Source organism: Clupea harengus, chromosome 10, assembly GCF_900700415.2.
Source record: "Clupea harengus chromosome 10, Ch_v2.0.2, whole genome shotgun sequence".
In the NCBI taxonomy this organism is placed as follows: Eukaryota; Metazoa; Chordata; class Actinopteri; order Clupeiformes; family Clupeidae; genus Clupea; species Clupea harengus.
In genome coordinates this window covers 23,720,225-23,747,467 of record NC_045161.1, presented here as the reverse complement: position 1 = coordinate 23,747,467, position 27,243 = coordinate 23,720,225, and the positions used below count along the sequence as shown (strand labels likewise).

Below are 27,243 nucleotides of genomic sequence, written 5' to 3'. Positions count from 1 at the left end.
TTGTAGTCAGGCATTCCTCTCGGAGGCGAGGTTATTTTTAGTAGGGGGCCATGATCCTGTTTTTATCTGCTCCTCGCCTATTGTGTCAGACACCAAAAGTACTGCATGGTGTCGGGCGTCTTCTCCACGAGCACAACAAAGAAATCAAACAAAAAGCTGAGCGTCCAATGGGGAATTATAAATCAAGGCCCACACAAACGTGTACAGGTAACCATGGGATATGGGTTATCATAATCTAGTTTTACCCATGTAAATTCTGGAGTGTACTTTTTGAAAAAATTATTATAGTCACAAATGCACAACTAGAATTTGTGCTGTGCAAAACAGAGAAGCTACTGGGATGTTTTAAGCAAAAGCTATTTCTTCACACTTGCCTTCATCATACTGTATAAGATAATAAGATAGTATAAGATTGAATATGTCAGTATTGATATAAACCTCATGACGCAAGACCCTGATGATGTGTTTGTAAAGATGAATGGAAGAAGAAAGTCAGTGAGTCCTACTCGGTAATAATCGAGAGGCTGGAGGATGATCTGCGAATCAAAGAGAGCGAGTTGACGGAGCTCAAGCATGTCTTCAGGTAGGAGTCCCCTAGGAGTATTTACTGCACTGGAACCTGGCAAGACCATGGCACACTAAAGCCACTAATTTCCTTACTTCAGCTCTGTGCGCGGTGAGTGACCTGCTTTTATTAAATAGGTCATTGCTGTTAATGCAGTTCCTTCCACGGGGTCCTTTTCATTTGATTTTGCAGCTCTGACGAGGCCTTCAATAAAGTGAACTTAAACTACCGCACAGAGAGTGGCCTGTCCCTTTTACACCTCAGCTGCATATGTGGAGGTATGTGATGGGAGAGAAAGGTCTCAACAAGTGTCACTAACTAGGCACTATGAGGACTATGTATCATTTATTAGCATTATAATATAATAATATGTCGTATTTAATGATGTAATATATAATTAATTACACACCTAATTTGGCATTTTCACAGTCATACAGTAGTGTGCTTTATCTGGGCAGGCAACAAAACCCACGTCAGAGCCTTGATGCTGAAAGGCCTCCGGGCTTCCAGACTGACCCGGAATGGATTCACAGCCCTGCACTTCGCTGCATACAAGGCAAGGACTAAAGTGCACTTCTCAACTAATCCCTGTAATCCCTGTGAGGTGGATATGTATGGCCATTAATGGTAGCTGATTAGCGATCAGAAAGCTAATCCATAATGGCGCTGTAAACATCTGCACTGGCCCATTTACAATACATGTACCTTTCACTGCACATGGTAGTCTAAATGCATGAGGGCCCATGTGCTTTATTGTTGTAATTCTATAACCACATTTCACCATAACTTGACTTGTCCACATGGTGGCATGCATGAGACATGCCTTGATGGAACATACATGAACATGTTGGGAAGTTGTTTCAAGAGGAAAAAACGTGATTGTGTTTTTCGATTTGTAACTCAAGGACAATGCAGAGCTTGTGACTGCCCTCCTCCATGGAGGCGCAGACATCCAGCAGGTTGGCTATGGAGCCCTCACAGCCCTACACATCGCCACAATGGCCAGGCACCTCGAGGTGCGTGCCTTTCTCTGCCTTACACTGCTGCACAGGTACACAGTAGCTGAATGGATTTCAGACTATGTTTCAGGAGGATGAACATGAATATAAAGAGATGATCCAGCCATCCTTGTGCCAACTGGTCTGTGTTTTGTTTTGTTATTTTGTTTTTTGTTTTGGTGGAACAAAAAAAAAGTTAGTTCTCTATCTGAGCAGTATCTCTTATTGTAGATCATAGCTATTCCACAACATGGCTAGTTCTTGGTGATCAATTATGTTTTGCTTGCAATTTATGCAACTCTGAGGTCGAGAATTGACAATTTTGAACTATCCTTTTGAAACCCCACCTTAAGCATATTTGTTTATCTGTGCAGGCTGTGGATATTCTTCTACAGCATGGAGCGTATGTCAATGTCCAGGATGCTGTGTTCTTTACTCCCCTGCACATAGCAGCATACCATGGACACGAGCAGGTAATCATCGCCCTGGCTGAGGCTATTTCTGCTCTCCGAAACAAGCTTGTTTGACAGGCAGGCACTCTGTCCACACTCCATCCTGATTTTCTTTAAAATTGGGTCACTCTGTACCTACGGTCACAGTGTGAATCTCTATTCTCGTCTACCACAGGTGGCCAAGCTGCTGCTGAAGTTTGGAGCAGATGTAAACGTGAGCGGGGAGGTCGGAGACCGGCCTCTTCACCTGGCGGCTGCCAAGGGCTTCCTGAATATCGTCAAGCTGCTGATGGAGGATGGGGGAAAGATTGACGGTAGAATATAAGAGAGACATGTACCGGATGAAGGGACAAATATATCCATACGAGCATAGGAATATATTTTCATATAATACACAAGCTTCGCTTTCAAACACACATTGGAATGCCCATTTGTAGCATCACTGCGACCTTTTAATGACTATTTGAATGGGGTGAATTGAGTGGTCTTCTTATTAATGTCTTGATGAGAAGTGTGCACAGACCACAAACGGTCTAGTTTGTCCGCACACAGTGAATGCCCAGGATAACGAGGACCACGTTCCACTGCACTTCTGTGCACGCTTTGGCCACCAGGAGGTGGTGCGCTTCTTGCTCCAGGGCAACTTCGGCATGCATTCACACTCCGTGAACATCTATGGGGACACTCCGCTCCACCTGTGAGTGGCATAGCTGAGATGCACACAAACAATCCTGATAGTCTAGCAGTTACTATATCATATAATATCACTGTAGAATTACTTTGGGTCAAAGTTTGGGCATGTGCACTAGAATTGCTACTGGAAGAATCTTCATGGGTTTATGGAGAGTCTGTTTTGATCATCAGGTCAAAATGTATGAATATAATGACTACCAAAATTATAATGTTACAGGATACAGTATAATACTCAGAACGCATACTGATTATCCAGTCTTGTTGTATGTCTTACTGTTTTTGTGTCCTTTCTCCTCCGGTTGCCCTCACAGGGCTTGCTACAATGGTAAGTTTGAGGTGGTGAAGGAGATTATTCAGCTGTCAGGTACAGAGAGCCTGTCAAAGGAAAACATCTTCAGTGAGACAGCTTTTCACAGGTAACTCATCCACTCATCCATCTTGCTATCTTCATCGTTTTTTTTCATGGTCACTGTATATTATAATATGACAGTCTGTGCCCGTGTCTGTTCTCTCAGTGCCTGCACCTACGGCAAAAACCTGGAGATGGTGACGTTCCTGCTGAGCCAAAACGCCATGAGCATCAACCACCAGGGCCGCGATGGGCACACAGGTAGCAGTGCTGCCAAAAACGTCTCGCATTACTGGAGTAACAGAGCAGCATCTGTCCCACGGATGACACCGGTGTCTCTGCTGTTACCCCTACCACAGGTCTGCACAGTGCTTGTTACCATGGACACATCCGGCTGGTGCAGTTTCTGCTGGACAGCGGAGCGGATATGAACCTGGTGGCGTCGGACCCCAGCAGGTCCAGTGGGGAGAAGGACGAGCAGACGTGCCTCATGTGGGCCTATGAGAAAGGTGAGACATGGCGCACTAAGGAAAGAAACTTCTATCTAGAGGAAATGTGAAAGAAAGATTGAATAAACGAACAATAGGATAAATGATTAGATGGATGGATGGATGGATGGATGGATGGATGGATGGATAGATGAAGGAATTAGTTGATGAATGGGTGCATAAATGAATGAATACATTAATTATGTGGATAAACTAATGAATTAATGGATAAGACTTTATTTGGATAGTCCGCCTACAGAGACTTTACAGATGGTTTGTTGAAATTCAAGCTCAGTCTTTCTAATTGTTCACTAAATATCAACTTAACCAAACCCAACCCCAACCCTAACCTTAACCATAAATTGTAGTGAACAGAGTTTGTTTATAATCTGTGCATCTGTAGATAGGGTATAGGGGACCATCCAAATAAAGTGTGACCAACGAATAAATGAATGAATGAATGAATGAATAGTGGGATAGATGGATGACTGGATGGATGCAATTACACAGTGATTTCTTTGTCTGATGTCTTTCTTTGTCTTTGTCTGGGGAGGTGGTGAATTTCACAATTTCACAATCCAGTTATCTGTCTGATACCCATCTGAAACAGTACAACTCTAATCTACACAGATTGGTCAAACTATGACAGGCAGCAAAAGATAACACATGAGCACAACTGACAGAGCACCACATTTGGAAATATTGGGATTGGCAGCTAGCGTTGTTATGTTTGAAGTCCCAAAGAGCCATGCTGTTACCTTCTCTGGTTCTCTCACTGCAGGTCATGATGCCATCATAACTCTGCTGAAGCACTACAGGCGGCCCCAGGATGACTCACCCTGCAATGAGTACTCCCAGCCAGCAGGGGGTGAGGCGTCTAGGATCTCTCACCAGACACGGCCTTTTAGTCATAGGCTGAAGACCAACCCTCAGCAATGCAGCAGTCTTTACAGTTATAATATAAGAGTACTGAGGACCACAGCTGTGCTTTGAAATGATAAAAACAACAGAAATAAAAGCACTTTAACTGAAAGTAAAATAAGTATTTAAATGAAAACATAATCACACTAAAAAGGTTTAGCATAGTTTAGCTGTCTATTGTTTTTGAGGATGTGAGACTTACATGGCATTTTTATCTTTCACAGATGGGTCTTATGTGTCTATCCCCTCTCCCCTGGGAAAGATCAAAAGCATGACTAAAGGTACAACCACTGCACACACAGAGGGAGAGAGAGATACAGAGAGAAGGGAGAGAGAGAGAGAGAGAGGAAGGGAGAGGTTGTTTTTTAAAAGGAGAGAGAGTATCTCTCTCAGCACTTTGCCAGGAACTGACTCACTGTGTTCCCGATGCCTCCATGGCGGTCACTTTGAGCTCACCCAAGTCTGTGCCCAGTTAAACAGACGTCTCACACCAATGAATACATAACTGCTTTTTCTTCTTCTTGTCATTCAACTACAGTTTCCCACATAATGTAACTAAATAATATGTACCTATTTATAAATTGTTAATACATTTTCATGAGCCTACACATTGTAATTACTTCCCTCTTTTTTAGTGTGTCATGCACCACTGACTTGTTGATTGGCTCTCTCCAGAGAAGGCTGATGTACTCCTGCTCAGAGCCAGCCTCCCATCCAACTTCCAGCTCCAGCTGTCAGAACTGGAGTTCCATGAAATCATTGGATCAGGTAAACACAAGTAGACTTGCACGGAATAAAATTGATAGTGTGTGGAGATGTGATACATTTTCAAAGAGCACTAACTAGGTGTGTGTATTCACAGGTTCCTTTGGAAAGGTATACAGAGGGAAATGTCGCAACAAAGTTGTGGCAATCAAACGGTAGTAAGATAGCTTAATTGTCATTTTCAAACAAAATAACCAACAGTGCCATGTAGTCAGCGTATACTCTGTTGTTGTTGTTCTTTTTGTTAGGTACAGGGCCAATACCTACTGCTCCAAATCAGACACGGACATGTTCTGCAGAGAGGTGTCCATTCTTTGTCGCCTCAACCACCCTTGTGTCATTCAGTTCATGGGAGCTTGTCTTGACGACCCCAGCCAGTTTGCCATTGTCACCCAGTATGTGTCAGGGGGCTCTCTATTCTCCCTGCTGCACGAACAGAAGAGGTGAGAGGATCCCTGTAATGTGGTTGGAAATCCTTTCATATCTTTCATAATTGCTCTAGATAACATGCCTTCCACAAACTCCCTCCTGTTAAACTCAGACATTTTCCAGTCTTGATTTGCATTGATCCGTTGTAAAGTGTGATGGAATGGACTGAGGAATCGATCACAGTGAAGTGAGTCAGTAACAATGTTTAAATGGACAGGATCATTGATCTGCAGTCCAAGCTCGTCATAGCGATCGACGTGGCCAAGGGCATGGAGTACTTACACAACCTCACCCAGCCTATCATCCACAGAGACCTCAACAGGTGAGTCATTATCATCTTCACCATCATAATCATCATTATCATCATCATCATCACCATCGGTTTGTCTCTTTCAACTAGATTAGTGCTAGTTTGAGGCGGTTGCATTCTTAAAGGAGGGACCCCATTATAACTGTTAGGATAGTATATTTACATTGCAACCAGCGCTTGGCTTGCATCCGATGTCATTTGGTCACCCGCACTCTGAATTCTCTCTTAGCCATAACATACTGCTCTATGAGGATGGCCATGCTGTGGTGGCTGATTTTGGAGGTGAGACACGAGACATTATAAGATGTCGTACATGGTGTATTTTCCAATAATTCTTTCACATTTGATTTTGGCGTTAAATCCATCTTGTTTCCACCCTCAGAGTCCAGATTTCTGATGTCTGTGGATGAGGACAACATGACCAAACAGCCTGGGGTTTGTCCTGCATTTAGTTTTAAACCTGCACTTTCACAGCTGCCCCACAACACACAGAGTATCTGTTTTGCTTCGTTAGCGTTCTCCGCAGTGCTGATGCTGCAGTTCAGCCTGACGGAGCTTCTGTATGACGTGTAGGCTGAGTCCTTTGAGTGATGAGTTTGCTGAATGATGTTGCTGTGGTGAATGTAGAACCTGCGTTGGATGGCCCCCGAGGTGTTCACCCAGTGCACGCGCTACACCGTCAAGGCCGACATGTTCAGCTACGCCCTGTGCCTGTGGGAGCTGCTCACCGGAGAGGTCCCCTTCGCCCACCTGAAGCCCGGTACCGGTCCACTCAGACCTGGTCTAGACTTTAACCTGACGTAGGACACACAATGACCACACTGTGACTGGATTCTGTTATACCTACCAGCTTGCCTGTGGTATACATAATTTATCCCATTACCCTTTGCTCCATGGTAGCCAATATATATGAGTATTTAATGTATATGTATTAAACACTTCATGGACAATTATGTTCCCTAATGTAAATATTTTAATGTAGATGTGTACCATGTAGATAATTCTACATTCTATATTGGCTGTGTTCTACATTACCTATTGCATTCTTCAGTAGATGTTTACAACAACATAAGTCAAATTGGAAAATTATTCATAAATGAGTGATTCAGTGATGGGCCCCATTTCACTAGCATATGTGCAGTATTGTAATACCATGATAAGGGAGTTTATTGGAGATGGAACTGTTGTGAGTTTGTAGCTGGTCCTTAACCTGACTTGGGGTATTGACAAAGAAAAGCTATCGAGAAGTCAATCTGTACCTGACCAGGACATGGAAGACCTTACGACAGACTTTGTGGGGAAAATCTGACCAACACTGATAAATTGGGTGTCGAAAAACTAACAGTTTTTTTGTTTACCAGCAGACATACGTCAAGCTTTATGCAATATTTAAACACACAGCCTTAAATACAGTGCCTGTGTTTTTCTGTGGTCATACATGTCATGTTACTGGAAGTGCGTTGTGTTTGGTGTGAGGTTGTTGTTGGTGGGGTGATGGGTTGTCTTGGGCTGATGAGTGCTTGTTATGCCCCTCCTGTCCAGCGGCAGCAGCAGCTGACATGGCCTACCACCACATCAGGCCCCCCATTGGCTACTCCATCCCCAAGCCCATCTCAGCCCTGTTAATGAGAGCCTGGACCGTGTGCCCAGAGGTGGGTGGACTGTCCAAATGCCACTCACCTTCCACCTTTAACTACTGCCTTCATTACCTACACGGCATCCCTTCACATAGGTTCCTGTTGTGCAAGGTGCTAAGAACACTAGGGTTACATGGGCAATCCCTAGGGCGATAACAACACAAAAGTCATGTATTTCCCAGGTTACGGGGTTGATTACCAGACAACAAACATATTAAGAATTTGAATACATTCCTTGTGCCGCAAGCTTCTCTGAATGCAGCACAAATCCCTGACTCCGACTGCTGTACCGAGAGTGGAAATGTGCTGTCGACATCAGGGGGAAGTGTTGAGCTCAGGGCTGCCCTTAGCGCAGTCAGGGGAGCCAGCCAGTCCCTTGGTGCTGCCCATTGCATGACTCCGCACCGGCTCTCAGTGAAGCCCATCGGTTCCCACAGTCCCTTGGCGAGTCTCCGTAATGAGAACGTTAGTTAGTGCATGTTGGTTGGCTCTCATTACAAAGCGTTATCTTCCGGCCGGGGCAGGTCGTGGCAGTCCTATCTTCCTATTCCTCTCCCTCTCCCTCTCCCCCGGTGCTTGTCTCGGCTGTTTGCCAGGACCTGGTTGCCAGCCGACGGCATCCCTCACTGTCTCTCTTTCTCGCTCTTTCTCTCTCTCACTTCTCTCTCTTTCTCTCTCAACAAAAATACTTTTGTCAGCTCAGGCCCCCCGTGAATACCCTCCTCTCAGCGCTACCCTTGGGCATCCCAGCTTGAAACTGTGTCAAGAAGTTTGGCGCAAACCACAAACAAGCTCCTCCCACATGTTCAGCACTAAGGGTGCTCTACTGGATAATTTCCCTCACAAACCTACTGATTCTTATGAGCCACTTGCCCTTTGTACAGTATGCCAGTGCTGTAAATCAGGCCTTACTTTTACTCAGGCCGCCTGAGCTTTCTAGGTAAGGCTGTGGCTTAAATAGAAGTGTCCTTTGCCCAGGTATTCCCAATACACTGTTCTTAGTAATGAATACACAAGGCACTGGGGATTAGACACTTTAATAATCTCTTTTTTATGTTTTTATTTTCTTCTGCAGAGGGATTAAAAGATTGCTTAGAGATATGAATATGTTGATTTACACATCAGGTTATTTCATCAGAAGTGCTGATGATCAGTTTTGATGTAATACATGTGTCTGATTTATTTCTCCCAGGAACGTCCTGAGTTTTCTGAGGTGGTGACAAATCTTGAAGAATGTCTGTGTAACGTGGAGGTGGGCTATTACATCATAAAACTGTTGGCCTAAGCCAGCCTGTCACAGAGTTTTTATTATAGTGATGTCAGAAGGGAACATAATGAGTGGTATGAGTCATGGTGGTGGTGACTGACTGGATCGTTGGAAGTAGTCCAGTTTCTCCATACTTGTCTTAACTGTTTAAACTGTATCTGTTTAAACTGTAACTGTATAACCGACTTAGTTCTTCCTGCCAAAATATGTCATCTTGTTGAAACATAAACACGTCATCAACACAAAAGTAATGGATAATTTGTGCATTTTTCTTAATTGAAGGCTCAAATGGCATACTCTTGTCTGGATATCTTTCTATCATTTTTCAAAACATGTATTGTTACTGATATTCCTGCCAGTATATCTGAGTGAGTGGATGTTGACTTCATGTCAGTGCTTGTTTCTCATGCATTAAATGTTTCACCTGTCTATTCCTCATTGAAGCTTTACATAGTGCAGAAGAGAATATCTTTCTTTCATATTTTCAATGGACATGACCTTATTTATGCTAATCCTGCAAATGTCTGTCTGTCTGATTGAGCGAGTGACTGCTGTGTAAATGTCAGTGTTTCTCTGTCACGTGCTGTATGCAGCTGATGTCAGTGTTTCTCTGTCACGTGCTGTTTGCAGCTGATGTCCCCGGCCTCCAGTAACAGCAGCGGCTCCCTGTCCCCCTCGGCCTCCTCCGACTGCTTGTCTGCACGTGGTGGGCCGGGCCGAAGTCACGTGGCGGCGCTCCGCTCGCGCTTCGAGCTGGAGTACGCGCTCAACGCCCGCGCGTATGCCGTGTGGACTCAGAGGTACGCGCTCACGGCACACCGTAAACGCATTTGTATTAGTAAGAGACGATGGAGCGGGTGAAATGTGCTCAAGGATTTCCGCTCCTGTATCACAGCTCCTCCTTGGGGTATATGGGGTACACGTTCATTACCACCGAGAGACAAAACATGCAGTGGGCCTCTAGTGACGCACCTGAGTTCTACTTATTAAGACAGCTTTAGTCGTTTTAATGGTATTTACTGTGAGTGTTTTCCAGAACTCCTCTACGTGGGGCTAAACAAACAGTTGTGCGGCCTTCTGAGAAACCGTGCCGCAGGCTCCCGCTGTCCATCCTTATTGTTTGCCCAGTAACACGCAGTGCACTCCAAACACTTTACTGCAGCACTTTAAAGTGCGGTTGCCAGGAGACTGTGTCACAGAGACAAAGGAAAGGCAAATGCAATGAAACATGCATGACATTCTGAAGAACCTCACTGGTGGCCTGCCCTTAATTCTTTATGTGTGGCGCTAGAGGTCGAGCTGGAGACGGCCAGGCAACACACCACACAGTGACCAGTGAACAGGTATAGAGGAGCGCTTGTCTGCTCCACTCGTGAAAAGCGGTTTTACAATACGAGCTTCTTCTCCTCTTTGTTGGCTTCTGCCTGAATGCTATTCGGAGATCAAGAGTGCCAAAGGGGACCTAGATTGGTACTTTGGTGAGAACACAAAGCATAACTATATGGTCAAAATGAACATGTAGTCAGAATACACAAATACAGCAGATTTGATTTTAATTTGAATTCAGTAAGCAACACTTTGCATTGGTCTAACTAATAATAACAAATAGTAATATTTAATATACCATTTTGGCCAATTGCTCCTCATATTTCATACAACCAGGCCAGTGGGAATGCTTCTGGTCATTGAGCCGCGTTGAACAGATAATACATTCTGTAGTGTCACTTAATCCCCCCCTGTGTCAAGGAAGAGGCCTCGTTTGAGGTCTGCACAATGAAAATAATCAGGCATATTAAGAGGGGGCTATTAAATGACATATGACTGATGACAATACAAAGTGCTTAGCGGCTCAATTGAGTGTAAGGGGCCCGAACTCCGATGCTATTGTTCTTGACTGGCAGCAGCACATGAGCAGGTTTCAGTTCTCCCTCATTAATCTTTCATGATGCGGTTCTTAAAAATAAGCATTCTCAAGCATTCAATAATCGGAGCGATTTCTACACAATGGATTCAGTGTTATTTTTCTCTCTCTGCACTTACAGCTCTGAGCGACGTTCATCGCAGGGTTTGTCTTTGGATGAACTCAGGAGGAATCTACAGCAGTACCCACCCATGGACAGAAATGGTATGTCGGGAATTTAACATGAAAATTAATTTAAAAGCCTTAGCCTGACTGTCTTCATTAAGTTATTAATGCACAAAATACATTTTATACAATGATACATTCAAGTAATAATTGTGGAAGTACATTATGTCATGAACCTCATACATTTTTTTTTCATGTTATGACTTTTGATGCTGAAAGAAGTGGATGTATTATTACACAACCCATCTGTAACCGTGTTTGTTTGTGTTTGAAAGGCTCATTTGCTTACATTGTTTTTTGTTTGTTTTGTCGTTTTATCCGTCCTCACAGGATACGTCTCAGATCCCATGAGCACTATGCGGTTTCAATCGTGTAGCAGCAATGGCAGCTTTGAAGACAGCAACTAACACCGTCAGCTCCCTCATCCACTAATCTCACTTCATCAGGCCTGATTCTCTAATTAACACACACTAACTAGTCATCGCTGGCGTAATGTTGTGTAAGTAACTAGTCGAGATGTCAAACACATTTATACTTGTCACATCTACTTTTGAAGTGGTTATTATGGTGTTGTATATTTTCATGTAAATATTTTGCTCTTTTTTTGTTTTGGTCATTTTTGTTAGCAAGCTATTGACGAGAGTGTTGAATTACGAGAGTGTAAAAATGTGTGAGGCTATGCCCTAATACATTTACATTTAGTCATTTAGCAGACGCTAAACCTAATACTGTGCTCTAACATGCAAGTTGACGTAACAGAATGATGCAGGAGGGTTTATACACTGTGTACATTTATAAAATAAAATAAAAAAACCCAACTTGACAGTGTTTAATGAGAATAGCTAAGTTTGGTGTTTTTGGCTTGCTGGGAATGTCAGATACAGAAACGTACTCTAATGATGACTGGTCCCTCTGGAGCAATAGTCTAGCATTTTCTTACAATCCTGACATTACATTTACAAAATCGTTATACAAATTCCAGTTTACTATCAGCACTGTGTTACAACGGTTTACAGAAAAGGCAAACACATATTCTTCATTTGATTTGAAGTATTTAAGGTAAAATATAATCTGATTTGACAAATGAAAATCTGTGTGTTTTTTTTACAAGTGTTTGTAACCCCCCCCCCCCCTTTCTTTCCTACTGTGAGGCGCATTGTCTTACCTCCTTGTATGAAATGCGCCGTACAAATAAAGTTTGATTTGATTTGATTTGATTTGAAATGCATCTGATATAAGATTATCTCCTTGTTCCATTAGAAGGTCAGTGTTTTAAACATGAAGTGTATTATGAAGTGTAAAGAGTACAGCATTATACCATGACTTGATGACTGTTATGATCACGTAGTATTTATGACTATGCATGTTTTATCTGACATACCTAGTCATTCGTTTTGAGTGATTCACGAGAGACTTAAAATGTTTGACATGAATTTATTAGTCATCCAACCATGATGATCTTATTTGTGGAAAAAAACTAACCAGAAATTGAAAATATATTACCACTGGAAAGTGCAATTACATTATGTAAAACATGGCTATTTCTTAAACATTTGTGCCTACACATTTTAATCATTAAACTACAACCATGTGCTGAGAGGCATTAATCCACTTTAATCATAGTGGACAATATTTGAAAAACTATAAAGTGTCTATGCAATCCATGATTCAGAGTTCAACAGATAGCCCTTCTCTGTACGAAGGTGCCATATAAATACAAAATCACCTATTCATTGTATGCCGTTTTCATCGAAATTCTGCATGTGCCTCGCATACAACATCAAGCCAGTGTTTTCATCTCAAAATCGTATTCATACTCTGGCCTTTGATCAAAGGGAAGTGTGATATTTAAATGTTCTCAGAGAGACCTTTGTGTGTGTGTGTCTGGTCTGTGTTCGTCTGGCTTGGAAGTGAGTGGATGAGTGAGTGTGTAAACTCGTTGTGTGTGTATGTGTGTCTGGGTTTGGGAAGAGTTTGTATGTGTAATGGATTAGGGGAGTCTGTGTGTGTGTGTGTGTGTGTCTGCTCTGCTCTTTAAAGTGTGTGAGCCAGGCTGACCTGCAGGAGGGCCAAAGCATATGAATAATTAAATTATTTGTGCTGAGTGCGTCCAGGGGTATCTACTTTCAGTGGACTGGTGAAAGCCTATGTATACTAGATCCCCTTAGCCACGGCACATCCCTGCGTGTTGCCCGTAAATGATAGGTAAACAGTGCATCGCCATCGGAGAGTAAACATACCACCATCTCACTAAAATGGCTTCTCACCAAATCACTGGACGTTTCAACTGTAAACAACCATGTTTACTGTCCGAACTTCAGAACTGGTTGAAGATGTTCAAAGGACATTTCAGAGCCTTCACGTTTGTACTGTACTTCCATATAATCGACAGCCATTGGACAGTCTGAAGAGCTCTATAAACATTAAATGGAAATTCTGATTTCAATACTTGTTATCGGATTGCCATTCAGTCTTTAGCCATTTTAGTTGAGTTTAAGTACAATTAAAGACTCTGTGTTGTTAATAAAATATGTAAATGTCTCATATCAAAATGCAGAATGCAATCCGCCTTACCGTCATGGTCCATATCTGGTTTCAACCTTAGTAACTCTGCTCTGGTTGAGCTGTAGCCAGCCTTGGATAAGTGGTGGGACCAAATAACCGAGAGTCTTCCACTGAGAAGGCACTCAGTCTGTCTCTGCTAAGACTCTGTTGCATGACATCCTCAAACCTCAGCTGTGGGTTTTTCTCTGTTGTATCTTCGGCATGCCCCGAGTGGACCGAGTTATCTGTCTTTGCATGAGACGCAGATTCAGACGAAGATTCAGAGTCCAGTTTAGAGTCATCCTTGGCTTTCGTGATGGCTATCAGATTGATTACTCTGCTTGATACAACTCCTTGTTCATAAGGTGGATTTTCCCTGTCCTTTGTTGCCGTGCTGGCTGTGTCGTTTGTAGCATATTTAGTTTCAGCAGTCAGCCTAAGATCTCTAATCTCTTTATCTTGCCTCTCTTCCAACATGTCTTTGGTTGCAAGAACTGACTCATCATTGGAATGTTTGCTTCTTACATCAGATTCTGTTTTTTCCTCTTGAGTTTCCATAACAAAGTCCTCGACAGCAGTTTCCTGTTTGTCTTCAGTGTGTGCGCTCATTGGCGGTGAGCAGTTATCCTCTTTCCTCTCAGATATTTGATTCTGAGTGTCAGACTCTGGCAGATTTGTGACCTGACTTCCCTCCCCCTTCACCGAATGACCATTCATCTCCACCTCACCCTTCGAGGAGGTCTCCTTTATGTCATCTAGGGGCTCAATGAACGTTTGAAAATACCTTGAGGATTGGTGTAGGTTCACCCACTTGGACACGAGATCTCCGACTTCCTCTTGCGCTAGGTGCACGGGAGATGTTACATTTTCAGCTCCAGACTGTTCTCCATTGACCACAGGGTCTTTGTGCTCTTTCTCAGTCCCATCCTGCTCTTGTGTGTTTGCCTGACCTTCCTTTGTGCTTGTATCTTCCTTATCTACTGATATTTGTGATTCGTATTTGTGCCCTTTGGTCTCCGCATGGCCTCCAGAATCACACGGCGCGTCAGTCACAGCACCGCTTGTGTGCATGGTGTTTAGGCTTTCTGACTCTTGGACAGCATTAAAAGGCTCAATGTCTGTGCTTGTCTCTTCAACTTGCCTGTATACTTTTCCTGCGTCTGTCGCTTGATTTGCTGCATTGTGTCGGTTCGGGTCATCTTTTGATAGAACACTTGCATGCTCATCGCCATCAGCAACAGATAGCTCACTTTTTTCTTTGACTTTTTCATCCTCCATCTTCACCTGCATCTCAACAGACCCATCTGAACTCGGCTTTCTCTGTCTCTCCGTGTCATCTCCATCCGTCAAGTCCACCACACTGTTTCTTGTGATGCCGACAATCTCCTCGATCTTTGTCTCTTCGATCTCTTGTTCTCTGTCAGCACTGTCTCTCTGCTCTTCATCAATAATCTGCTGAGGTCCTTGGCCTTCAAGTTCAGACTTTTCCTTCACTATGTCCCCGTTGGTTTCACTAGATGTAATTTCCTCTCCATTTTCACCATTGATTACAACACATTCTGGCTCAGTTTCAACCCCACTGACTGCAAGCTCATGAACTTCAGTCTGTTCTGCCTTGATCTCCATGACCTCATCCATTGACCTCTCCATGACCTCTGCACTCTTCTCACCGTGCTCTGACTCAGCTCCATCTCCACTAATTGCTATGTCATGGACTATGGTCTCCTCCACATTAACCTCCATGACATCATCCTTTTCCTCTCCATTCACATCCTTGCCTGCCTCTGCTCCATCTTCCATTCTCTGGTCTCTCTCCTCTGACCTTGTACCATCACCACCAGATTCATCTTCCTTTCTCTGCTCTCTCTTCTCTGAACTTGTATCATCACCACCACATTCATCTGCTTTCTCCTTACTGTCGTCTGCCTCTCGAACTCCACTGCTCCACTGTCTTTCTCCGTCACACGTTTCATTTTCACTCTTCCCAACATCCTCTGCTGTACATTCCTCTGATTTCTCTGCTTCCTCTACCTTGGTGTCTGTTCCGTCATCTTTCAACGTATCCCCAGCCTGACTGTCTTCATTCACCTTTCCTGCTTCTCCGGCTGCCTTGTCTTCTTCTACACCGTCTACATTTTTAGTGCCTCCCCCTTCTACAATGCTTTCCCTTTCTTCATCTTGTTTCTCAACCTTGATTTCAGGATGTTCATTTTCTGTGCCGTTTACTCTCTCTCCCTCTCCATCTTTTCTTTCTTCCTTCGGTCCCTTTCCCTGTTCTTCGTTTCGCGTCGCTTCCTCGTTGTTTCCAGCTTGTCCAACCTCTACCTTTCTCTCATCCACTTGTCCATTCGCCGACTCGTCATCTTCCTCCTCTTTAACCTCATCACCACCACCCTGCCCACAATCATCCATTGTAGTTTCTTTCTCAGTTATTGTTTCATCAGCGGGCTCTGCAGTCTCAGCAGTCTCAGCCTTGGCCTGTTTGCCTTCATCTTCCGCACCATCCAGCTTTTCTTTTCCTTCGCCCTCTACCGATTTCTTTTTTTCACCCTCTGACATACTATTCCTCTCATCTCCATCAACAACCTTGTCTTCGGTTTTGTTTTTATCCTCTACACTACTCTCTTTTTCATCATCTGACATGCAGCTCTTGGCATCTCCATCTACAGCTTTTATTTCATTTTCAGCATTTTTATCTCCTGTATTTGCTAAATCGTCCTCTTTTGCTTCCTCTTCCACTTTATCCCCCTCAGGCTGTTCACCATCCTCTACCTTAGCTTGCTCTTCGGCAGCCTCTACACTCTCCTTTTCTGTAGTTTTGTCCTGGTCTTGTCTCAGTTCATCGACACCTTTCTCCTCCTCCTCTTTCCTCCTCACGCTTTCATTTTCTGCAGTCTCTTGCTCAACCTCCTTATGTCCTTCATCTGTATTGTCCTCTTTGGCATCGTCTTTCTCTTCGGTATTCTGGGGATCATTCCCATCGTTAACAGCATTCTCATCACTGTCAACTTTCTCTGAGTCTGCCAACTTCTCGCCACCGTTTTCTCCGCTTTTTGTAACGTTGGTTGTTTCTGAAGGTTTCTCTGATGTTTCAACGATGCTGCTGTCTGGTTCCTGTTTCTTACTTTTGTCAGCATCATCTTCAGTGCTGTCACCGTGAGCTATTGCATCATCTTCAGTGCTGTCAGCATGTGCTATTGTATCATCTGCATTTTCTGTGTCACCCTCTGCTACCCTATCCTGGTCATCTGGGGTCCCCTGCCTCTTCGTGTCATCAGCCGATGGCTCCTCAAACTGGCCTATCTCTGATGTTGCTGTCACACTTGTCCTATCCTGTACCTCAGTGACTGTCTCTTTGACTGCAGGCTCTCCCTCAACTGTTTCAGCTGTGTTCTCACTTGAGTCCTTTTCTTCATCTTTCTCTTGCTCTTCTGGTGATGCTTCAGAGTCCTTGGTATCTTTTACCTCCTCTGCGATTTCCTCTCTGTTCTTCAAGCCAGCGCTTTCAGTTTCATTGGCAACAGTGCAGGCCTTCTCTGTCTGTTCCTTGGCATCTTCTTCATCCTCCTGCTCCTTCTTTTCTGCCTCGGCCTCAGCCACACACGGTGCTTCATCAGCCTCGCTCATCTCGACCTCTTTGTTCTTCTCACTTTCATTCTTAGCAGGTGTCTCAGCATCTAATGCGGCTGTACTGCTATCATCTGCTGGTTCCTCCTTCACCTCATTCTCAACACCTGGCTCTTCTGCGACCACGGCTGGTTCATCTGTGGCCTGCTCTTCTGCTATCACGGCTTGTTCATCTGTGGCCAGCTTTTCTACATTTTCAGGTGATGGCTCCTCCTCACTGGCCTGCAAGCCTGTCTTGTCACTTACAATTTCTTTAAAGCCCTCTTCACTTTCTTTGTCCTGTTCTTTGTTAAGCTGTGGCAAGCTGAAGGTCACACTTGTCTCTGACTCAAAAACTGCAGGGGAAAGTATACGGACATTAACTTAAAGGCACTTCAATGTTAAATAGGCATTTATGAATGTTGTCAGTTAAGCCTACACAAAACATATGTTGTAGTGGCTCTGCTGTTCCAATAGCTTGGTCACTACACTACAACACTACAAAGACACTACAAAGGTCAAGGGTTTGACTTCCAGGGACCTTTCATACTAATCCACAACCTAAACTTTAAGTGCCTTTGTATGAAAGTATCTAGTGACAGAAAAATTGTAAATGTAGAGCTGATCCTGGCTGAAAGAGACTTACCTGTTGTGTCCTGTTGTGTTTTCTCTGCAGACTCCTCCTCTTCCTCCTCTGTGTCTTGTTGTGTTTTCTCTGCAGACTCTTCCTCTTCCTCCTCTGTGCTGGTGTCACTGAGTTCTGGTTCTGGGCTCGATTGGGTCTCATTCAGAATGGCCTCTGCCAGCTTTTCCTGCACAGACTTGGCTTAAGTTGCAATGAGCACAGAGAGGAAACAAAGCGTTCAGTAAAGCAGTTTAACAAGTGTAATGACTGTATAGTGTATTATTGCTTGTCTTCGTATAGAATAAGAAGTTAATGGATGTGATCTCATTTTTTTATTTTGATTCAGCAATTCAATTTAAGTAGTAAACTTTATTTAAACTTAATTCAATTTAACGCACAATGAAACACACACAACATAGTAAAATAATTTCATTTTATTAAAAATAAAAGAAAGAAAGTGATTAAAAGCACAACATGCAAATAACCAACAAACATGCACATTCTTGATCATTTGTTCCACTCAGACATTGCTGATTGAAATCTCACACAGCAGATAGGGTTTCATTTTGAAATATATTTTTTCAAAACACGAATAACCAAAATGAGACGCGACAGAGACAGAAAAAAAGATAAGGCTGAGTACACGGGCTGATCAAAAATGGCCACAATATACCACCTGAACATGCAGATGCCATATCTTGTTAAATCAACATGAAGGAATGTGATGAACACAAACTGATGAACAAATGAAAACATTCAGTAATTTCAGCATTTTCAGAGACTTGATTATTGCCTGGATATATTCTTTGACTTAGAATCGATTCAACATTTCAGTTTAAAAGCTTGATTCATTTTCAATATAAAACTGTGTACAAACCAAAAAGAAATAAATTTAAAGATCCATGATGGTGTGGAAAGGCATCAAGTCCAAAAAATACTGGTAAACGGTACATAGATAAACACAACCAAAGAGACCATTCGTCAACATAATCAATAATAAATTGACTTTCAGCACGGGTCAAGAGGCTGTCAACTGAGCAGACAACAGAAAGGCAAGATGTTTACCACAGGTCACACAGCAACAAAACAAACATAAACATCCAATCGGACCCACAAGTCAAATAAAAACAATTAAACAAGAGCATAAAACAAGTTTGCCATTGCCTCGTGGGTGTGACTAAACTAGTGTGCATAATGAACATTTCAATTAGGTTTAATGTATTATTTATTCATTTAGTGAAAGGAATATTAGTATATTTATTTTTCTAATGATATTTGTTTGTTATCAAATGGAGATGAACTAAAAAGCCATAATGGCGTTAACATGTCTATGAACTTCCTCAGTCTAAACTGGTGTGTCGTCATACTGCAGTGACTGAGGCATAGGAGGAAACCATGTTCCAGCTCCCGTAGAAGAGATACACCACGACCACCACACAAGCGCTCAGCTGACACAGACACAGACAGCCATGTTCCAGCTCCCGTAGAAGAGAAACACCATGACAACCACACAGGCGCTCAGCTGACACAGACACAGACACGGGCTGCGTGTGGGTACTCACCCCTCTCCGGCTCGCCCTCGGTTGCAGACCCCCCCTCCCCCACAGCCTCAGCCTCAGCCTCCAGCTCTGTGCTGTCCGATACCTCCAGCTCGGTTTTCTCCAGGCTGGCTCCTGCGCTGTCCTGGGCCTCAGCGCCTGCCTCTACAGCAGCTGGTGAAGCCTCAGCCGCAGCCTCAGCCACGGCCTCACCCTCAGCCTCAGCCTCAGCTGGCTCTGGAGGCACCGGAGATCTCACCTCCGTCATCTCAGCATCCTCCACCCGCTGCTCTTTTTCTGAGGTCTCCATAGGGAGGTTCACCTCATGCTCAGGCTCTGGCTCAGCTCGGGGGGTCACCTCTGGGGCCTTGGGGGTCTCGGCAGCGTCGTCCTCCCTGGTGTCCGCCTCGACCTCACTGTCCTCCGCATCGCTGCCAGACCGGCTCGAGGCATCTCCGGATGACACGGATGACCCTGGATGACAAGTCTTTTTCTGATCTACAGGAGAAGAAGCTCTAGCTGAAATGAGAAACCTAACAGTGTGTGAAGTTTATGTTGTGCATTCATTTCTACATGGGCATATGGAGGTGTGAAGAAATATTACTACTATTATTAATATTTATTCATTTATTTATTATCACTTAGTAATTACTTACTTACTTACTAAGGCATAGATGCAAACTAACAAATAAAAACAAGCAAGCATAGGATGGTAATCACAGGTCTGAGCAAATACTGACCAGGGAATGTAAACAAGTCTACTATACCTTATGTAAATTGGTCTTAGTCCTAGAAGGTGGCCAGTGCACTGGAAAGTGGACACACTCTTCACTCACCGGCCTTATCTTCATCTTCAGCGTCACTGTCGGCGTGTTTGTTCTGTTCCGCCAGCTCACCATCAGGGGCGTCTTGGATTTCGTCCTCTTTTTTCCCCTCATTAGTGGGAGAGGCTGATTTTCCGACAGCCTCCTCACCTCCATCCTCAGCGGGACCCTCGTCGTCAGCCTCAAAGTCCTCCTCATAATCTGCCAGGGAACACACGTGTTACTAACCACTCCTGTCAGGGAACACACGTGTTACTAACCACTCCTGCAGCTCAACTGGCAAAGCAAGGTGTACACAACACTAAGGCTGATAACAAGGGAGCCCACAACCAATGGAAATGTGTTTCTGCACTGCACAATCACTTGTTTTGGATTATTGTTGTTTTGTCTATTAAAATGAATAAATATAAACTACCTCTTCGAACAACGGATACTGGATGGGCAAACACTAACATGCGACCATGCCCTCACCGTCTTTGGGCTGGTCGTCTTGCATTGTCTCCTCCTCGGTCTTGAGGCTGTCTGGTTGAGTCGACTCTGTCTCCGGCTCTTTTCTCTTCACCATGTCTCCCGGCACCTCAGCAGGCTCCCGTGCCCCGTCAGGGCAGAGCGCAATGGCTGGACTGCTTCCGGTGTCTTCACTCACTCTTTTTGGTGGAGGAGTTGGTTTCTTGTCCAGCCCCATGGCAATGATACACCTAGAGACACGTCAACGTTTGCTTACACTCTTGACACTTGATCCATGATTAAAACTAGTTTCTAGTTCAACCGGGGAAAAAAAAAACTACTGATGAGCCTCCCAATGCTGAAGATAAATCTGTGGCAGAGCTGATCAGCATCGGATGTGAATTCCCATTCAAAATAGCAATAGCTGAAATACATCCATTACTCTATGGACTGAATCAATGGGTGAACTGGAGGAGAGGGGTCTCTTACCTGTAGCAGGGTTGGGCCCCATTCACACTGAAGAACCCAAAGTGGCCGTGGCGGCCTCCCAGCCGAGAGCCCTTCCGGTGCTTGAACTCACAGCAGGAGCTCAGACGTTCCACCTGGAGGCCGTTCAGGTAGAAGGTCAGGCTGAAGGGGAACCCGCGGTGCCGTCTGGAGATGAACTGGAAGGTCTCTATGGGAGAGAAAAGGCCTTTGAGTGCACCTTCTGTTTCTTGTGATCACAATGGATTGAGTAAAAATAGAAACGTCAAGTATCCCATTGTGTTTCCTTACACTGTGATTGTGAATCCCCACCCCAACAAATGTTGGATAGGTTGAGAAATGTTCCCAAAATCCCACTCAAATTGAAGTCACATTTCCTTCATGGAACCAGATTTGTAAGATTCACCGATCTCTCCATTTTGGACAGGAGCCATCATTGAAATATTATCTCCTTCCTGTACCCAAACTAACCATCAGTGATATGACGGTTCTATTATTATGGTCCTATGGTTTTGTTTTAGGATACAGACCTCCCTCTCTCAGTCTGCCATTGTAGACACAGAGGTTCTCCCCTCCGCAGTGCTGCTGGAACACCTTCACCTCATCACCCAGCTCCTCCAGGTCATGTGACAAATGAACACTCCTTCCAAAGTAGACCATGGCGACGGTCACCTTGCTCTGCACTGACGTCCTCAGCAAGGCAGAGTCCTGAAGAAAAGAAATTTAAAAAGTTGATATTGGAAAACATTTTTTTTTCTTGGGGTTTAAATTGGTTTCTGGTTCTGGGTTTAAATTGGTTCTGGTTCCTGGTTATCGTCATACATGACAACAGGATCAAGTCACATATTTCGATTCGGAAAAAATGTACGATATCATTTTTGCTCCCCATTCAGAGAGCAAAGCAGAGGAAACAAGCCAGACCTCTGTGTTGGCGGGGACATTGGGGGCTGTTGTAGGGCGTAGCCGTCGTCCTCTCGTCCCGTTGAGAGGGCCTTTCATGGCCCTGTCTCTCCTCCTGGTCTGGGGTGGCACTGGTGTAACAAGGTTGTTGATGACAGGGAGACGGTACGGGGACACGGTGCTGTGGAAATCTTGCGTGGCCCACTTCCTCGTGTCTCTGTCCAGCTGTTTTTGACACAGACACACACACACACACACACACACACACACACACATACATACACACACACACACACACACACACACCAACAAACACACACACACACACAAAAGATGATGACTTTTACACTCCTACAAATGTATTCCACACTGAGAAACCAGGCGACCAGTCGCTAGACGACTAGAGTGAGTGAGAGTGTTCTGTATGTGCTGCTGGGAACTGTCTGTCTGTCTCCTTACACTGAGTGGCTGGTCCGTGTCGTTGGAGGAGTCCTGGTTCCTGGAGCTAGGGGGGGTTCTCTTCATGGAGGCCGTGGTGCTGTTCCTGTCGATGGGCTTGAGTCGCACCGGCCTCTGCATCTTACCAGGGGCAGTATTGGGTCGAGAGGAGCCAGGCTGCAGGGAAGCACATGCCGTCATTTTATATTGACGTTTATTTCTGGTAAACATAAATATCTATATACTGTATTTCTCCCCTAACAGTCATGGTACCCAACAACCAAAATACATGGTGTGAGTTGACAAACAGTATTCAATTACAAACACCCATTTCAATATATGATATGATGATATAACATTACATTCTAAAAATGTATTTTATTAAAACATATTTCGCTGTTAATTCTGTTGTTGAAGGGTGTACCACATAAGAACAAAGAGGCAATTAACACTATCTACATAACAATCTGCAACCCCGATGATTGGCACCACAACACAGATTGCACACGGTGCAAGTCCCAGCATGCCGGGCTTGTTTGCAGAGTTTGCAAAAGGACTTGGGACTGCAGCACCAGAGCGGAGTGCGGCAGGCACACATAAAAGCATAAGCCTCGCTCTGTCATCGGTGTATTTGAGCAATTAGACTGTGACTACATTGGTGTCAAAGCAGAGAGAGAGAGAGATTATTTGAACGGCTGGTAATCGTCCCCACTTGAGCTGATATGTAACTCGGGCATAATGGGCCCAAGAGGGAGCAAACATCTTAACGCCAACACGCTGCTCCAGTAAACACAGACGCATGCCTGGCAACTATCTGACAGTGCAAACCAAATGAGGCACTGCTAGAGGTTCCTGCATCAGGGGACAGGAGAGTACCCAGGGCAGTAGGTGTGCGTAACAAGTGAATTTATGATGGGTACACTGTGTACCTAGTGTGCTGTATTGCACTGTTTGACAGAGGAGCTCTTAACCTTTTTGTTTGAAGGGCCTACCGATTGTTCTCGTGTACAGAAAATGATTTGAAAAATAAAAGTGATAACCTTTCTATTAAAATAATTATTCATATATGCATACGGCTGGAACTACAGCCCTTGTTGAAGCACAGTGGGAACAATAGAAAGCAAACAAACAAACAAACAAACAAAATTGTTGCATAATTCATACAACAGTCCACAGAGCAGCACTTGATTGTGAACCGGAGGTTGAAGAAAATGTTTAAAGGGTGTTAAAGGATGTTATTTAACATAATTTAAGAGGAAGGCCTGCGTTATGATTTTTCTGGGAGAAACAATAAGTCACTCACAGATTCAGAAGACTCCGAGAGCTCCCCTTCCGGTCCAGAGTGCTGCGTGTGGCTCCCCCTCGGACCCGTAGGAGGTCGTGGAGACAACATGGGGATGAAATCTTCATCGTGTCTTTTGGAGCGTTCCACCTAGAAAACAGAAGTATACTGTAACTGCAATATTTTTTCAAACTGAGGCAAAAAGAGACAATTTAGACAATATGTTATGAATTGAAAATTTACAGAGGACAAAAAAATCATCTAATTATTGTTTATTTGTCATTCATGGGATAGGCCTACAGTTTTAAAAAGAAAATGTGCTTCTATACCTTTATTTTGTACACTCTCTCTCTCCTAGCAAATTCCTCCAGCCTCTTTTTGATCTCTGTCTGGTGTGATCGCTGAATTGAGTTGGGTAAGAAAGGAAATACACGATCAATACCATAGTGATACTGCTAAGTTATTGACCAAAGATAAAAAAAATCTAATGCTGTGTCTACATGTTCTGCATAACTATTTTCAAAAAGGTTTTCCTTTCTCTTGTCTGACTTTAATTTAGTGTATTGTCAGCACTTTTATATGGACTTTTTTGTCATAGATTGAGAGTAAGATATCTCTCACAAAGCCATATTTGTGGCAATGTTTTTAGGTATACCAGTTATATTTTGTTATTTAACTCTAAAATGACCCTCTTCTGGGCAGGTGAAAATAAAACCTGTTCTAACCTCCATGTCCAGGACCTTGTGGAATATGGCCTGAGCCAGACATTCTCGCACGTGCCTCTGATGGGTTCTGTGGATCAACTTTAGTCGGTACTCCTTCTCAGGGACGATCCGGCCACTTCTGGTGATCTAATCACACATTAAATGTGTGTAAGGAAACAACCAAAACAGAGAATGAAAGCAATCTACGTGTACTGTATGTGGAAAAAAGGGTTGATGATCTCTACAAAGACGCACAATGTTTTTACCTGTATTGCTGAGATTATTGTATGTCATTATGGTGTTGTCAATGGTATCAAGTACAGACACACATGTCTATATATGCCTTACGATAGTTCTAAGAGCTATGTGTGAAAATTAGGTTTCCTAATGCATTTATACAACAAATGTATTAGAAAATATAGAGGTTCATGGTTTAGCAAAGTAGTTAAATTAATATTGAATCAATTTATATTTGAAATTTCTAAAATTATAATTAGATATAACCAAAGCCAACCCTCAGTACCAGTCCAGCTCTCCGGAGATGTCTTCGTATTCTTGTGTTGTTAAAATATCCGATCAGGTGCTTATCTGTCAGACTGTTGTACGCTTCGAGGAGCCTAAAGGGGGGGGGACGACATCCAACATTCAATTGATTATTATTGTTGAAGTGACAGTCCTTATTTAGACTCAATCTAAGCTTGATTTAGAAAAGTTTAGCTAACAGAATGGGCAGAAATACACAACATTTGCAACATCTGTACCCTGACAGTGGATAAATCACATGATGTTTTCCAGGGCAGTTGTCACAAAGTAATTGAGTGATCACACTGGTGTCAACTGTACCGTAGGAAATGCTTTGCTGTTGGTAGCTAGCTTTTTCCAACACAGATTTGATTTCCCCAAGCATTTGTAAGGAAGACAACAGGATCTCTACAACTATCGGGTCAAGTATACCGTTACAGGTGTCTTATTACTTTTGGAATTAGGATGGATAGCACACTTAACCCGTACCCCTTTTCTCATTACTCGTTCCTCTCTATCGTTCTGTCTCTTTCAAAGAGAATGTCAAAACATCTTCTGATGAGTGGGAAGAAGATGTGAAGCTAATAGATCTACTTCACAATAAATTAAGGACACAAGACTCCCTTTGTGTCCAGATAATTCATTAATAACCTAACACTATTATGGACTATTAGGCCACTGTACACTCACTGTTAAACTTCAGCTAAAAATGTAAAGCAATGCTTATGAAAACGATTGTGTTTCCTAGTTTGTATGCACGATTAAGTTATTGTATAACATCCCCAAGGTAACGGTAACAGACTTAACAGGCCTGCAATGGTATGCAATTTTCTTCTCTTGATTAAAGTTCAATCATTCGACTTTGTTAGTCGCACGAGTCGTCTTAAGAGGTCAACATTGTACTTTGTAGCAACATATCATCAGTAGTTAACTCACAATTAATCAGACAACGTGTAAGCACAAAGCTAAAGATGATATGAGGCAGTGCATTAGGCGGATACATACCCTGAGCTGAGGTAACTCATGGCTGAGATCCGCAGTTACCCTTGAAACCGCTGGAATGTTTTGAACAACCCGGGACACTACTTTACATAGGCTGCCGACACATTATGAGCCCAAGTAGCACGTAGTTGCTTCGTTTCTTCACACCTTGTTAGACCTGTCTCCATCCTGTACTTTTCATTGCGCCCGAACCACCTGATGTCAGCCAGCGTTGCTATGGAGCATCACGTGACGATGCCATGCCAGAGATTGGTTAAGCGTGTCTGTTGCTTTAACTCTTAATACTTGTGACTATCCAAAAATGCATTGCCTGAATGCACAATAAAACAGTGGTTCAAATAGGAAGTTAAATTGCTATTTATATCTAAAGAGTATGAATTAATAAATATTACATAAAAGCTTAATGCATTTGTCTTTTTATTAGGTGCTGAGACACAATATGCCTAACCTATGAATATGTCTTACAGGTAAGTTAATGTTTTCTCTAATGAGCATACATAAATAAAATTAACTACTGAAAATGCGTTATAAAATGTATTCTCAATTTGGGGGCAGTTGCATATAGTAAAAACATCTTTTACAACCTAAGATCACTTCATTTCGGGTAAAGTCTGCTGTTTCTTTAGAACCAGCTGTCTAAGTAATTACAGTTGGTAGCCTACAAATTCCGATATGAAACCTGCTCAAGTCGCCTATGGAGCTGGGTGCACCAGAAGTGTGTTGAATAGTGTGTTACCGCCACCTACTGGCGAGAGCAGAGGCAGAGGGGATTATGACATGCACTAGCGCACCTCAGCGGTTGAGGGCGCCGTAGAACAAGTATGAGCACTGGAGGTTCAAGGCCAGGAACATACCCCTCAATATACTGATCAAAAGTAAATGTTACAGACAAAAATTGTAATTCAATTGCCTTGTACATTTTCAACCTTGTTTATACTTCATAATTTATATACTTCAATATTTTTTCAGTTGGTTCTGATTTATAGAGGTAGGCTATTATTTAATTGTTTTATATATTATCCTATTAATACATGTAGACATACTCACATCAAACCGTTTACAGTTTACACACTATTCTTTAATTCTTATGTGTGTTGTGGAGGCTACTGTGAGGAAGAAACGTGGGCTACTCAACCACGTTTTAGGTTACTGTATATTTCCTTAAACAATCCTCCAAGATTCCTTTATAGAGGATGCCTTCATTGAAATGTCATTGATATTTTGAGTTGAAATGACATCCTGTAATCATCCTCCTGTTTAATCATTAGAATGTATTAAAATGGATCCTCCCACCTTTCCCATATGCCTCCAAAGAACAACATGAATATGGAAAAAAGGTTTAATAATTACGTGTGTTGCCTTTCT

The 27,243-nt window shown here is 43.2% G+C and overlaps 3 protein-coding genes across 3 annotated transcripts; 1 reads left to right on the top strand and 2 right to left on the bottom strand.

Annotated features, from left to right (window-relative positions):
- The first annotated feature begins 44 nt into the window (after positions 1–44).
- On the top strand, positions 45–12,050 carry tnni3k (TNNI3 interacting kinase). The gene is made up of 25 exons (XM_012821846.3): positions 45–207; positions 475–583; positions 758–843; positions 1,024–1,121; positions 1,471–1,581; positions 1,938–2,036; positions 2,191–2,329; positions 2,568–2,712; positions 3,020–3,124; positions 3,224–3,318; positions 3,417–3,566; positions 4,327–4,413; positions 4,691–4,747; positions 5,142–5,234; positions 5,329–5,386; positions 5,480–5,674; positions 5,878–5,982; positions 6,200–6,252; positions 6,353–6,405; positions 6,598–6,730; positions 7,513–7,622; positions 8,800–8,859; positions 9,505–9,674; positions 10,917–10,999; positions 11,291–12,050. The coding sequence occupies exons 1-25, from the start codon at positions 51–53 to the stop codon at positions 11,365–11,367; spliced, it is 2,628 nt and encodes an 875-aa protein (XP_012677300.2). The 5' UTR covers positions 45–50; the 3' UTR covers positions 11,368–12,050.
- A 330-nt stretch (positions 12,051–12,380) lies between these two features.
- On the bottom strand, positions 12,381–15,959 carry LOC116222040 (S-antigen protein-like). Its single transcript, XM_031574475.2, has 2 exons — positions 13,535–15,959; positions 12,381–13,374 (listed from the first exon to the last, which is right to left on the bottom strand). The coding sequence occupies exon 1, from the start codon at positions 15,914–15,916 to the stop codon at positions 13,562–13,564; it is 2,355 nt and encodes a 784-aa protein (XP_031430335.1). The 5' UTR covers positions 15,917–15,959; the 3' UTR covers positions 12,381–13,374; positions 13,535–13,561.
- erich3 (glutamate-rich 3) lies at positions 15,941–26,207 on the bottom strand (the record flags this gene model as incomplete). Its single annotated transcript, XM_031574255.2, has 14 exons — positions 25,882–26,207; positions 24,878–24,971; positions 24,376–24,501; positions 23,980–24,051; positions 23,672–23,800; positions 22,390–22,545; positions 21,952–22,155; positions 21,561–21,738; positions 21,034–21,220; positions 20,569–20,795; positions 20,110–20,298; positions 19,298–19,771; positions 17,757–17,936; positions 15,941–17,466 (listed from the first exon to the last, which is right to left on the bottom strand). Coding segments are annotated over exons 1-14 (3,762 nt in total), but the record flags the coding sequence as incomplete, so codon positions are not given.
- Between the last annotated feature and the right edge of the window lie 1,036 nt (positions 26,208–27,243).